This window comes from Aquarana catesbeiana, linkage group LG01, assembly GCF_042186555.1.
Source record: "Aquarana catesbeiana isolate 2022-GZ linkage group LG01, ASM4218655v1, whole genome shotgun sequence".
NCBI classification, from domain to species: Eukaryota; Metazoa; Chordata; class Amphibia; order Anura; family Ranidae; genus Aquarana; species Aquarana catesbeiana.
In genome coordinates this window covers 222,917,872-222,932,723 of record NC_133324.1, presented here as the reverse complement: position 1 = coordinate 222,932,723, position 14,852 = coordinate 222,917,872, and the positions used below count along the sequence as shown (strand labels likewise).

Genomic DNA, 14,852 nt, shown 5'->3' with positions numbered 1-14,852 from the left:
ACCAAAACTGTAGATTACAAAATTTGGTGCAGCTGTGCATGGTAGCCAGCTTCTAACTTCAGCTTGTTCAATTATGCTTTGGAAAAAAAAAACTGGAAGCTGATTGCGCCAGATTTTGCACTCTCCAGTTTTAGTAAATCAACCCCAGTGTATCAGACCTGGGTCTCTGCATTGTACATGAGAGCAGAGGTCCAGCTCTCCAGCGTGCTGCCAACACAGGAGAACTTTTTTTCCTTGCTGCAGCACATGATACCCAATACCTAAAAAAAAATAAACAAACAACAAGTATATTTATTACCGTATTTGCACATAATTGCAATAAATGTAAAACATTCATCACTGGAAGACCCTAGAACAGTGTCCACCTTCCTTAATATTCCCAGTGATGGCACTTATTTGCATCTTAATTACAGGCAAGTTTAAAATAAAAGTGAAAATATACCAGAAGAGACAGTTCTTCAAAGCTATTTTTAGTTCTTGTTATAATATTCTTGATTGTGAAAACTGGACAGTACGGGCTGGAGACAGGATCATATCTACAGCTCTTAAAATAAGTATCATCCGATGTCTTCAGTGTGTTTGCCCTTTTGAAAAAAAAAAACAGAATGACTTATACATTTACATCTGAATGGTCTAATTACTAAAAATTCAAAGCAAGGTATTTATGTCTACATATTACAGCCTTTCTCAACCTTCTTACCCCAGAGGGAGCCCTAACATAATATTCAGGTTTAAGGGAAACCTTACTAAAGCCAGTTAATTGAAGCTCAATGGGGAAAATGTCCTTTAGATTGATTGTCAGTATGAAAAATGGAACCCTTACTGGTGGCCAGAATGACACCTTTACATTTAAAAAGATAATTGTGTCATGCTGCTTGTTTTGCCATACAGCAAAGGAAGATTAATTAGCTACCACCCAAGGAACCCCTAGCAACCTTTGGAGGAACCCTGGTTGAGAATGTCTGTAATAGAGAGTTGTGACAAACTATATTTAAAATAAAAAAACAACTTGCTGAAAGTTATAATAAAGTCAAGGATTTATCCTATAAGAAATGACTGTGGGAAATGTGGAAAATTAAAGCGGTGTTCCAGTTGCAATTTAAAAAAAAGGTGCCGGCGCCACCATCTTAACAAAGGGAAACAGGCAGTGGAGCTTTGCGGCAAGAGGCCGATCCATCCATCGGATCAGGTGCCGGCGCTGCCATCTTAACAAAGGGAAACAGGCAGTGGAGCTTTGCGGCGAGTCGCGCGGCGCTTTGTGAATGGCCCTGTTAATTTCTGGGACACACACATGTCTCAGAAGACAACGGGCCAGCTCGCCGAAGAGGAGGAAGTGAAGGAAGAGGCAGATTAGGAAGACTGCCTAGCAACAGGGGTTTCTGGTAAGTAAAATATATTTTTTTTTCAAATGTTTTTTTTATATATTTTTTTGAGAATATTAATGTAATTTTTTATCTTAGGACGGACCTCCGCTTTAAGTAGGAAATGCAATATGTCATCCCAGTCAACCGTTTTAACCACTTGCCGACCGGCTCCTGTACATATATGTCGGCACTTTGATGATTGATATCTTGGTAACGGCAGCAGCTGCTGCTACAACCGAGGTATCCATCTCTTCAGGAGCCGGTCATGTTTACGATAATGGTAGTCTCTGTGGCAGGTTTGTCGCGAGATCACTGTTATCGGCGGCAGAAGAGGGCCCCCCTCCCGCCGCATTTCCCCGCGCCCTCCGCCGCTTACCGGAGCCATTTGCAGCGGCAGAGGTGATCGGGTCCTTGTTGTGGCTGGGTATGGAGAAGAGCGAGGCTAAGATGGCCCCCACCCGTCTCCATACCATAGCAGGGCAGAAGCGACGTCAAAATGTGTCTTCTTCCCATACGTCTTAATGGCACATTTTTTCAATGTCATTTTTTCAAATGACCATTTTTTTTTTTTTTTTTTTATTGCATTTTAGTCCAAATATGAGATCTGAAGACTTTTTGACCCCAGATCTCATATTTAAGAGGACCTGTCATGCTTTTTTCTATTACAAGGGATGTTTACATTCCTTGTAATAGAAATAAAAGTGACACAAATTAGTTTCTTTTTTAAAAACAGTGAAAAAATAAATAAAATCAAGTAAAATAAATAAGAAAAAAAAAATTCTTCTAAAGCGCCCTGTCCCGGCGAGCTTGCGTGCAGAAGTGAACGCATACATGAGTAGCGCCCGCATATGAAAACGGTGGTTGAACCACACATGTGAGGTATCACCACGATCATTAGATCAAGAGCAATAATTCTAGCCCTAGATCTCCTCTGTAACTCAAAACATGCAACCTGTAGAATTTTTTAAAAGTCACCTATGGAGATTTTTAAGGGTAAAAGTTTGACGCCATTCCACGAGCGGGCGCAATTTTAAAGTGTGTCATGTTGGCTATCAGTTTACTTGGCGTAACATTATCTTTCACAATATAAAAAAAATTGGGCTAACTTTACTGTTGTCTTATTTTTTTATTCAAAAAAGTGATTTTTTTTCCCAAAAAAGTGCGCTTGTAAGATCGTTGTGCAAATACGGTGTGAAAAAATGTTTTGCAATGACCGCCATTTTATTCTCTAGGATGTTAGAAAAAAAACGATATATAATGTTTGGGGGTTCTAAGTAATTTTCAAGCAGAAAAAAAAAATTAAACTTGTAAACACCAAAATCTCAAAACGAGGCTAGTCTTTAAAGGGGTTGTAAAGGTAAAAGTTTTTTCACCTTAATGCATTCTATGACCGCCTCAAAAATTCTGCTTCAAAACAGGCTTTATGTTCCATCCCTTTCTCGGGGAACACTCTATGGTAAAACGTTAGAAGAGGCAATTTGCCGGGTGACTGGAGGGAAGTCTTGTCTTCTTCCTCAGGATCGGAAGGGCCATCCACAGTCATTTCGGACAAATAGAAGACCCTGGGATCAGTTCAAGGAGGCCAGGTCCTATCGGCCAGGTAGAGAGTTTTCTCGCTTTTCATGGCGATCTCACGGCGCCGATAACTCAAAGGCCCCCCCAAGCTCGAAAATCCACAGCAAAGTCCTTTTGAGGGGTGGCCCGCCCAGGGACTGCCAGTGGGGGCAAGACTGACCATCTACAGTGGTATCTGGGCAGAGAGGATAACAGATTCCTAGGTCCTGGAAGTAGTCCGGGATAGCCTTCATCTTCAGTTCCAAAGTTCTCCTCCAAGAAGACTCTGTTTCAACAGAAATTCCCACTTCAGCAGAAAAGCGGGCGTCACTGGAGGCATATATCACAGAGTTACTAGCTCTTCACGCTCTTGTACCAGTGCCAGAGGAACAGCAGGGTAGGGGAGTATATTCCCCTCTCTTTCTCATCCAGAAAGCATCAGGAAAATGGCGCCCTGTCTTATATTTAAGAAACCTGAACTCCTCTCTGAAGCAACAGCCATTCCGGATGGAGTCTCTCAAGACTATTTCAGTAGTAATTCGTCAGGGCGACTGGATGGTTTCAGTGGACCTCGAAAACGTGTATTTCCTTATCCCAGTGGCCGAGGTTCATCAACGCTTTCTAAGGTTTTTCTATGCGGGCAACCACTTTCAATTCAGATGCCTTCCCTTTGGGCTCAGCTCGGCGCCAAGGACTTTTACAAAAGTTCTAGTAACGGTAATTGCCTATCTTCGACAAAGAGGAATAAGAATATTCCATTACTTGGACGATGTCCTGATCCTTGCTTGTTCCGAAGATCTTTTGCTATGGCACCGGGATCAAGTTCTTACCACCTTAACGCAGTTTGGATGGATGATAAATACGTCAAAAAGCCAGCTCACTCCGTGCCAAACCTTAGTTTATTTGGGCATGTCTTTCGACACACTCCAATACAAAGTGTTTCTTCCAAAAGACAAGATAATCCACATTTGAGCAGAAGCCTTAAAGATGGCAGCCTCTCCTATGATCACGGTACACAGAGGGATGAGTTTTTTAGGGAGCCTGAAGGCCTGTATCCTGACAGTTCCATGGGCGCAATGGCACACGAGGAGATTCCAATTCAGTCTTCTCAGCTAATGGAGTCGTGGCTCGCTACATCAGAAAATACACATTTTGGCCTTTATTAACAACGATCTGCAGTGGTGGAGCAGAGGAGACAACCTAGCCCGGGGCAAGCCCATCAACCCTGGGGGCTGGGTCATGATCACTTTGGATGCGAGTCTCCAGGGTTGGTGTGTGCATTGCCAGGGGACGGCATGCTCAGGGCAGATGGCCTCCTCAGGTCCCCTGTTCATCAAACCTGCTGGAACTCGCAGCGGCCAGGGAAGCTCTAAAGGTTTTTCTTCTCATCATTCAAGGCACGAGGGTCAAACTGCTAATGGACAACAAAACAGCTATTTCTTATGTCATGAAACAGGGAGAAACAAGAAGCCTACGCATGCTCCAGATAGCATCAGAGATCTTCAGGTTTGCCGAGGATCACCTGCTAGATCTCGCAGCGGCGTATCTCCCAGGGGTGCAGAACACCTTGGCGGACCATCCGAGTCACAACTTCACCAGCAACACAGAGTGGAGATTGAACCTGAAATATCTCATGAAGATCTTCGATCGGTGGGGGATACCCGAGGTGGACCTTATGGCAACTCCAGACAATTGTCAGGTTCCCCGGTTCTTCTGTCAACAGGCCCTGGCACAGGATGCTTTCTCCCAGGAATGGAAGTGCAGTCGGGTATACATATTCCCTCCGACAGCTCTAATTCTCCAGTCATTACTGAAGATCATGGAAGAGAATGTCTTGGCGATAGTAATTGCTCCATTCTGGCCGAGGAGGCCATGGTTCTCCCTCCTGTCACCTGGCGGCCTGCCCACCAGTCAAATTGCCTCAGAATCAGGACCTACTCCTTCAGCATGGTCAGTTTCACCCCAATCCAGCCCGCCTAGCCTTGACTGCATGGCTTTTGAAAGGGACAGGCTGAACAGTCTAAATCTGTCTGAGTCAGTGGTGTCAACCCTACTTACAGCAAGAAAAACTTTCTACTAAATCCACCCATCACTGAGTTTGGAGGAGATTTGAGTTCTTTTCCTCCCAACAGGGGTTTACGTTCCAGACCCCCTCGGTGGTGACTGTGCTGTCTTTTCTTCAGTCTGGTCTGGATGCAGGCCTCAGCTACAATACCATTAAAGTGCAAGTCTCGGTGCTGACAGCATTAACTGAGGTTCCTTGGGTTAAAGATCATTTTTCCCAGAGAGAGTTGTGTTACGTCCTTCTCCAAGTTTCCTGCTGAAGGTCTCTTCGGAGTTCCACTTTAATTGGCAGCCGGTTCTTCCAGCCTTTTCACCTTCACCTTCACCTTCACCTTTGGACTCGGAGGGGTCAGAATTGCACAAATTGGACCTGAAGACCATGTTGCAGACGTATTCGGAGAGAACAGAGGCATTCCGAAAATCTGAAGCTCTTTTTATGTATCCAAATGGCCCCAGAAGAGGCATGCCGGCCTCCCTGAGGGTCATTTCGTCATGGGTGGTGAAAACAATTCAGACGGCATACTCACTAGAAGGCCTCTCCCCCTCCCCAGGAAATTTGTGCGCATTCGACCAGAGCAGTCTCATCCTCCTGGGCGGCCTGGTGTAGCATCTTCCCAATTAGGTCTCATGGGAACTTCTGTATTGTCTTCTGCTCTGTCTAGATGTTAATAAACTTACATTTGGCAGCACCTGGTTTCCGGGTTTTTTCGTTTTCCTTCCCTTTGTGTGTGCTAGTTAGGTCCCGGAGTTGTGCTGGCATGAGGCTGAGCCAGGAAAATGGAAAATTGTTATCCATACTTCCTTTCCTGACTCTGCCTCAGGACAGCACACACCCTCCCTGGACCGTCGCAAGCCATTTACAAGAACACCTGCACCAGGTACTGCCTGTCTCATCTATCTATACAGGGGTGTCCTATATGGGTCAAATGGTGGGGTTGACCCGAGGTTGTGCTGTCCTGAGGCAGAGCCAGGAATGGAAAATTACGGTAAGGATGGATAACAATTTTCCATTATTTTTTCTTCACAAAATAGATACAAATAACATTACTTACACATATTTCTGTCACTTTTTAAATAGCATTTTTCTTCTTTTCTTCCTTCAGTCTGATAATTAAGGGAAGTAGTTAATCAGTCACAGGTGCTACAGGTGCTATATAACTTTCTATAGTACTCACTCTGAGCTTGCCTATCTTTTGCTTGCTGAAACTTTGTCCAAGTGGGAAATTTGACTAAGTGGTGAGTTAAAAACCAGAGTTGAAAACATGAGATTATAACAGGAGGTGTCTAACTTGTAAGTAACATCTGAAATTTCCTGTTAGTATATTAATATTGTAACAGTGTGCCGGATGTATACAACAATGGAGCAACAGCTCCAGGATGGATACCACTTCAGATGTGAGCGGGTTGCCATTCTAGAAGCTCACATTAGAGATCTGGAGGAGCAAGTTGCAACACTGGGCAGAACTGACAACCTTGTGGAGGGGTAAGTCAGGATTATCAGGTAGGAAGATGGGTTATTGTAGTCAGAGGGAGTGGTAGGGGGCTCACAGAAAAAGAAGGTCAGCCATAGGTTTGAGCACCCAAACAGATTTGCTATATTGGGTGAAGATGTGGAGGTGGCAAATTCAGAGTTGTCAGCCCTAGATGTTGCTGCTACCCCTAACAGCCGGGAGAGCAGCCCATCTAGTAGGGGTGGTGAGGGTAGTGCAGGAAGGCCTAGACAGTTGGTGGTAATAGGAGATTCTATAATCAGAAGGACTGATAGAATAATTTGTTGCCAGGATCGCCATAACCAAATGGTTTGCTGTCTCCCTGGTGCCAGGGTTCGGAATGTGGTGGACCGGTTTATAAATTATTGATAAATTATTGGGAGGGACTGGGCATGACCCAGCTGTCTTGGTCCATGTTGGAACCAATGACAAAACACACAGAAGGTGGAGGCTCCTTAAGAATCAATTTAAAAAACTAGACTGCAAGTTGAAGGGAGGTGATATTCTCTGAAATATTGCCTGTGCCATGCGAAACACAGGAAAGACAGAGGGAGATTAGAGTACTGAATGCATGGCTAAGACCTGGTGTAAGAGGGAATGATTTGGGTTTCTAGAGCACTGGGCTGACTTTTCACCTAAATGGAAGGGGGTCTGCTGTCCTGGGGAAGAGGTTTATGTAAAGGCTGGAGGAGTAATTAAACTAGGATTGAGGAGGAAGGGAGAATTAAATTTGATGCTCTGCTGGACCTGGTAACCTCAAACCATGCAGAGCTTATTACTAATATTCATATAAAAACATCTGGATAGGGCCTGCAGAAGTTTAAATGATTATGTTTGTTTTATCCAACGGTTAATGTTTGTAAAAATTGTACACCGCCCCCCGCTGGTTGGGGGCTAGCGGTACCCCGCTCTGCTCGGTGGCCCTGATAGGGTCGGGAGCGGAAGGGGGTAGAATTATATGAAGAGGACACACATGATGCGTAATAAGACCAAAAATCTACAACCACAGTTGTCTTATTATACAATTATGTCTTTATTTCTGATATATCGTTACAGTTATTATTGTATAAGTAAAGAATGTAATAGACTGCATAGTCATCTAACACTGATTCTTATGTGTCCTAACAAATATGGAAGCTGTTTTGTGTTCGTAAAATGAAAAAAAGTTTTGCTTTTTTGTTTTTCTTTTTCAATAAAAATTATCTGATTTAAAAAAAAAAAAACATCTGGATAGCAGTGACCATAACATGATTTCATTTAATGTTAGCTGTAACAACAAACTAAGGCCGAAAACAACTAATCGATTAATCGACAACTAATCGATTATGAAATTAATCGATTGCTATTTTCATAATCGATTAATAGGCCAGTAACATAATGGGGTTAAAAAAAAAAATTAGCCCTTTATATTACAAAAAGAGCAAATAATTGCTACTGTAAATTTTAGATTACAGTAAAAAATGAACCCCTTATAGTAGCAATTATCTGCTTTTTTTTGCACTATAAAGGGCTCATTTTATTTTTTTTAACTCCATTACGTTACTAAACGTCTTAGGCCTGGTTCACACCTATGTGTTTTTTGGTGCTTTTTGCAGAAGTGCACTACAGTTCATTTACATGGTTTCCTATGGGACAAGTTCACATCTATGCTTTTTTCAGCTACTGGAAATACTTTATACTTTTTTTCGTACTTGGAAAGGGTCAGGGATTTTTTTAACAAAAAACTGTGCATTTTTGGTTCAATATACTGGTTCAATGGAGAAGCTGCCGATAAGCATGTAATGCGTTTTTGCAGCAATTTGTGTTTTTTATTCTGCCCAACAACAAATTGGCAAAAAAAAAAATGCAAAATACGCAAATTGCCGCAAAATCACATGCGCAAAAATCAAAACGCACAGCAAAAAGCACTGCAAAAACAGATCAAAAGCAAACTGCATAGGTGTGTACCGAGCCTTATGCTGGCCACATGGATCAATTTTCAGAAAAGAATATTCATCTGAAAAATCGTTGTACATTCGCTGAATGAAAGAATGTTATTTGAAATTTTCACTTGCTTTTAACATTTCGGTTTTTAAAACGAATGTAATTTCTCAACGAAAACCACATACACTGTCTGAAAATTCCTTTCACCAAGAAGTTTTCTATTATTTCTAAATTTTCCCATCACTGTGGTTGAAAATGTCGATTTGACCCCACTAACTAACTAATTAGAAAATCAAACAAACGTTCTTAAAATTACATTTTTTTTGAAGGAAGACATTGTTTTTGTACGGTCAGTATATAATATATTACAGTTCTGTCTGAAAATCGGCAAAACAGTCTTTAACTTTTTTTTTTCTTTAAATAAAAAAAATATCCCCTCTAATAGTATATAGTGTATATCCCCTCTAATAGTATATACAGTGTATATCCCCTCCAATAGTATATACACTGTATATCCCCTCCAATAGTATATACACTGTATATCCCCTCCAATAGTTTATACAGTGTATACCCCCTCCTAATAGTATATACTGTATATCCCCTCCTAATAGTATATACTGTATATCTCTTCTGTCTGTTTTTCTCAGAGTGGATTAGATATTTTGATCCCTAACCATATAGTTGGTTATTTATATTTATCACTGCATAGAGATATTTAAAAATAAATTGCCTTTTTTTAAAATTACATTTTAACTAAATTATACGCCACACTTTTTTTTAAGGTCCTTAACCGAAACAATAATCGGCCAACTAGTCGATTATGAAAATAATTGTTAGTTCTAGCCTGACAAACACATACTGGAAAGATAAAAAATAAATAAAAAACAAACACTTTCCAAAGATGAGGGCTGCTCTCCAACAATTAGACTTGGAGGGAATACTGTATTGGCATCGATGAACACAGAACGGAAATGGGAATTCTTCAAAAAGACTGTATGTGAACTCACTGCAAAGTATAATTCCATGGGCAATACGTTTAAATGACTAAAAATAATACCTGCGTGGCTCATGGCCAAAGTTAAAAAAGCTACAAATAAGAAAAGAGCTTTTAAAAAAAAAAATCTAAAACTCAAGGAACACTACCATCATTTAAATGTTACAAGGAATGTAACAGGATGTGTAAAAGGGAAATCAAGTCCTCAAAAATTCAAAACGACCGACATATTGCAAATGATAGTAGGACAAACCCTAAAAATTCTTTAAATATATTAATAGTAAAAAGCTCAGGTCTGAGCACGTAGGCCCTTTACAAAATAATCTAGAGTGGGTGACTGGGGACAAAAAGAAGGCAATATTAATGTAATACCTTCTTCAGCTCTGTGTATACAAAGGAGCATGAGAGAGCTCATGTCCATAATGGAGATGGTATTGACATAGCCCCAAATGATCCACAATGGCTCAATATTTATATGGTCCAGATATTTAGACAGAATAAAGGTGAGTAAAGCAACTGGACCAGGTGGCATACACCCACGGATCCTAAAATAATTGAGCTCTGTCATTTCAAAGCCATTTTTTTCATTTTTAGGGACTCTTTAATAACTGGAATAGTACCACTGGAATGGTGTAAGGCCAATGTGCCTATGTTTAAAGAGGGATCAAAGTCTTGTGATATTGGGTTGTTTAGCTCAAGTGATAGATGCTCTATTGGTGCAGTGAGTCCACGTCAAACAGGCATTATGGTTAAGGGCCTGGTAGCCCACATTTATTAAATGAACAAAACAAAAGCAAAAGGTCCATTCAGGATTCCCACACAGGGGTTTAACTTCATTTAGCACTCAAAGATAAGGAAAACATACCGAGCCACCTGGCTCTCTTGTCAGCAATTCCTCTGCTTGCTCTCAACAGATCTGATTCTTTCCAGCCCCCTGGACTCACTGGCTTTCATAGTCTTCCTGACTGTCAAGGCTGGCCAGCCTTTCCTAGTCCCTGGGCAAAGAATCCCTTAACACGGGCTGCAGTTTCCCAAAGGGCAGACAGCTTTCCAGACACAGGTCTGTCTTCATACAGAACCAGCAGTAACAAGCTGCTCACATTCCACCTTCCTCCTCCTACTGCTCTCACCAGCCCCTCGTTATATGCACATGGACACACACCCTGCTGGCTGTCCACAACATCCGGACACAGAGACATTTTCCCAGAGACAGGGACTCTCACTATTACAGTCTTTACCAAGTAACTATAGACCTGTTAGTTTAACCTTTATAGTTGGGAAGATACTGGAGAGTTTAATTAACCACTTGCCAACTGCCGCACAAAGATGTACGTCGGCAAAATGGCACAGGCAGGCAAATGGGCGTACCTGTATGTCCCTTTAAGTTTGCCGTCTATCGGGCGCAAGCCCGCTGCGGGAGCGGGCCCGCGGGCCCTGGGAACTCAATGTTCACCGGTGGCCCGCGATTGTGGTATGGAGAGGTAGAACGGGGAGATGCCTATGTACACAAGGCATTTCCACGTTCTGCCTAGTGACATGACAGGGATCTACTGCTCCCTGTGATCGGGAGCAGTGATCACTGTCATGTCAGTGGAAGCCCCCCCCACAGTTAGAACACCTCCCTAGGACACACTTAACCCCTTGATCGCCCCCTAGTGTTTAACCCCCTTCCCTGCCATTGTCATTTACACAGTAATCAGTGCATTTTTATAGCACTGATCGCTGTATAAATGACAATGGTCCCAAAATGGTGTCTAAAGTGTACGATGTGTCCGCCATAATGTTGCAGTCATGATAAAAAATGCAGATCGCCGCCATTACTAATAAAAAAAAATAATAATAAAAATGCTATAAATCAATCCCCTATTTTGTAGATGCTATAATTTTTGCGCAAACCAATCAATATACGCTTATTGCGATTTTTTTTTTACCAGAAAAATGTAGTAGAATACAAATCAACCTAAACTGAGAAAAACATTTTTTTATATATTTTTTGGGGATATTAATTATAGCAAAAAGTAAAAAATATAGCTTTTTTTTTCAAAATTGTCGCTCTTTTTTTGTTTATAGCGCAAAAAATAAAAAACGCAGAGGTGATCAATACCAGAAAAAGAAAGCTTTATTTGTGGGAAAAAAAGGACATCAATTTTGTTTGGGTGCAACGTCGCACGACCGCACAATTGTCAGTTAAAGCAACGCAGTGCCGTATCGCATAAAGTGCTCTGATCAGGAAGGGGGGTTAAAGACCACATAGATGAGTTCTTACTGAAAATAATATTTTTAGCAACAGACAGCATGGATTTATGAAAGACAGAAGTTGTCAGACAAATCTGATTTCTTTTTATGAGGAGGTAAGTAAAATCTTGATCAGAAGGATGGCTGTGGAAGTAGTATACTTGGATTGGATTGCAAAAGTGTTTGACACAGTTCCCCACACATGGATGTGTGAAGTAAAGTCTACAGGCTTGGAAAAATCAGTTTGTAAATGGATAGAAAACCGGCTAAAGGTCCGTATTCAGAGAGTAGTGGTTAATGATTCACACTCTGAATGGTCTAAGGTTGTTAGTGGTGTACCCCAAGGTTCAGTGTTGGGACCCATACTTTATATTATATTTATAAATTATATAGGGTTTGGTACCATTTCAGTCTTTGCAGGTGACACCAAGCTATGCAGTGGAATAAGGTCCTTACAGCAGTGGTGGCTGGTGCTCAAAATTTTTGGGGGGCGCAAACAAACTGAAAAATTCTGAAAAAAACCCCCATCAATTGCAGCCTCACTGTGCCATAAAAAGCAGCCACTGTGCCCATCAATTACCGCCACTGTGCCCATCAAAAGCAGCCACTGTGCCCATCAATTACCGCCACTGTGCCCATCAAATGCAGCCACTGTGCCCATCAAATGCCGCCACTGTGCCCATCAATTGCCACCACTGTACCCATCAAACTCAGCCACTGTGCCCATCAAATGCTGCCACTGTGCCATCAAATGCTGCCACTGTGCCCATCAAATGCTCCCACTGTGCCCATCAAATGCTGCCACTGTGCCCATCAAATGCCACCACTGTGCCCATCAATTGCCGCCACTGTGTCCATCAAACTCTGCCACTGTGCCCATCAATTGCCGCCACTGTGCCCATCAAACGCAGCCACTGTGCCCATCAATTGCCGCCACTGTGCCCATCAAACTCAGCCACTGTACCCATCAAACGCTGCCACTGTGCCATCAAATGCTGCCACTGTGCCCATCAAATGCTCCCACTGTGCCCATCAAATGCTGCCACTGTGCCCATCAAATGCTGCCACTGTGCCATCAAATGCTTCCACTGTGCCCATCAACTGCTGCCACTGTGCCATCAAATGCTTTCACTGTGCCATCAAATGCTGCCACTGTGCCATCAAATGCTCCCACTGTGCCCATCGAATGCTGCCACTGTGCCCCCTCGCTCGCTCGCTGTCTGCCCAGTACTTACCCTGTCTCGGTGGGGCAACGGGTGATGGCGGCAAGCAGTGTCCTCCATGCTTCTCCATGTCCTCGATGTCTTCTCCTGTCCTCTCCTATGATTGGACACCTGATAGGCATCCAATCACAGCGCCTGTCGTTTCAGCCAATCAGGTGACAGGTAACAGACCATGACTTTAGGGTCATCCCAGAATACAAGAGGGCACTCTTTACATCTGGAGAAAAGGAGATTTAATCTCCAAATTTGGAAAGGTTTCTTCACAGTAAGAGCTGTGAAAAGGTGGAAAAGACTCCCTCAAGAGCTGGTTCTGTCCAGCTCAGTAGATTACAAAAAGGTCTGTATTCTTTCCTAAATATATAATATAACTGGATACCAACATTTATAGGTAAAGTTGATCCAGGGAATATCTGATTGTCCCTCGAGGGATCAGTAAGGAGTTTTTCCCCTGCTGGAGCTAATTGGATCTTGCTTTGCTGGGTTTTTTGCCTTTTTCTGGATCAACTTTGGGTATAGGATTGTGTATATGTTATTTTTTTCCCTTTTATTGGTTGAAGTAGATAGACTTGTGTCTTTTTTCAACCAGACTAACTATGTAACCATATATTATCATTTTTTCAATAAATTTACCCCTCTAAGTTTACCTTGTAAGTTGGCCCCTGACCATGTTGACACACTTCCCATTTTATGTTTCCTGCCCTGTACTACAACTCTACATGAACACACAGGCAGCCTGAGAAGGAAACACACAGCAATAGCACTATCTCTCCTCCCTGACTGCAGTATGTCATAAAACCAACACCTGATGAGCAGGGGTTGTATGAATCTTGTTTAGAGCTTACTTTGGATTGGATAGGGTACTGTTAACAAGTATGGTGAACATCATAGTTTATTGCAATGTGAAAAGATTACAAATGTGACAAGGTGGGCATTTTCAAGACTAGACCTATATATCTAAAATATTTTCACTAATCACTTACCCTGAAAATCGAAATTTTCTAAAATAAACTGAATTTTTAATGAACAGTGTAAAGTTTTCTGCTTCATTTAAAGGTATTTTCCTAGATAAAAGAAAGAAATATTAAAAAAGTTCAGATAAACATCTTCTTTTTTAATTCTTTATATATAAGGGCTGTACATACCAAGTTATACAGCGTGTACCAGGTAGCTTGCAATCAACAGCTGAGAAATTCACATGTATCATATCAGGTACCACATGAAAAGTAACAGACATACTTACATTCTGAGTATGCTCTACTTATACTCTATATGTAAGCAGGGGTCCACATCCTGTAGCATGTCATATCAATCGTATGATCTTTCAAATGACAGCATGCACCTCCCCTAAGCTTTTTGTTTTAGGTGGATAAACGAATAAAACTGTCCCAACTACCGTCAGGTTGTACTAAAAATGGCAAGGGGTTTAAAAAAAAAAGTGGGGGGGTTGGAGGGGGAAGGAGGGGGAGGAAGGGAAAAGGGAAAGGGGAGAATGATGGAGGGGAGGTAAGGACAAGGGAAGATAAACATCTTTTCAATTTGCAACATGTGGAAAATAGACAGTACAATAAAAGCAATAAAAAATCATCATTGTTGGCTTTAACCACTTGCTGACTGTATACAGTAAATATACTGCAGCAAAGTACCTGTATGTGATCCTGCACTTCCGGGTCCAGGGACGCGCGCCGCTGGCGACCCACTCCCGCTCTGATTAGACACAGCGAGAGCTAATCAGCGCGTCCGATGGACGCAATGTCCACCGGGACCCACCGATCGTTAGGCAGACCGTCGTTCCGCCTGTCTCCCAATGTAAACAAGGCAGACCGCCGTTCTGTGAGAAAGGAAGGCTGTGATCCTGTGTTCCTACAAAGCTGGAACATGGATCTCTGCCTTACCATAGTTAAAGCACTTCCCCCACAGTTAGCAAGCACTCCCTAGACACACATTTAACCCTTTGATCACCCCTGATGTTAACCCCTTCCTAGCCAGTGTCATTAGTACAGTAACA

General features: G+C 42.2%; 1 protein-coding gene across 3 annotated transcripts in view; it reads right to left on the bottom strand.

The window, feature by feature from the left end:
* The window catches only part of P2RX6 (purinergic receptor P2X 6), a 76,732-nt gene that overhangs the window by 13,292 nt on the left and 48,588 nt on the right, over window positions 1-14,852 (bottom strand). For 2 of the 3 annotated variants that reach the window (XM_073625330.1, XM_073625338.1), the window contains exons 6-7: window positions 13,828-13,908; window positions 443-584 (exon numbers count right to left, since the gene is read on the bottom strand). In XM_073625330.1, the coding sequence (XP_073481431.1) occupies window positions 443-584; window positions 13,828-13,908 (223 nt within the window). The remainder of the gene's footprint in view (window positions 1-442; window positions 585-13,827; window positions 13,909-14,852) is intronic. The other variant, XM_073625345.1, reaches the window with a different exon arrangement.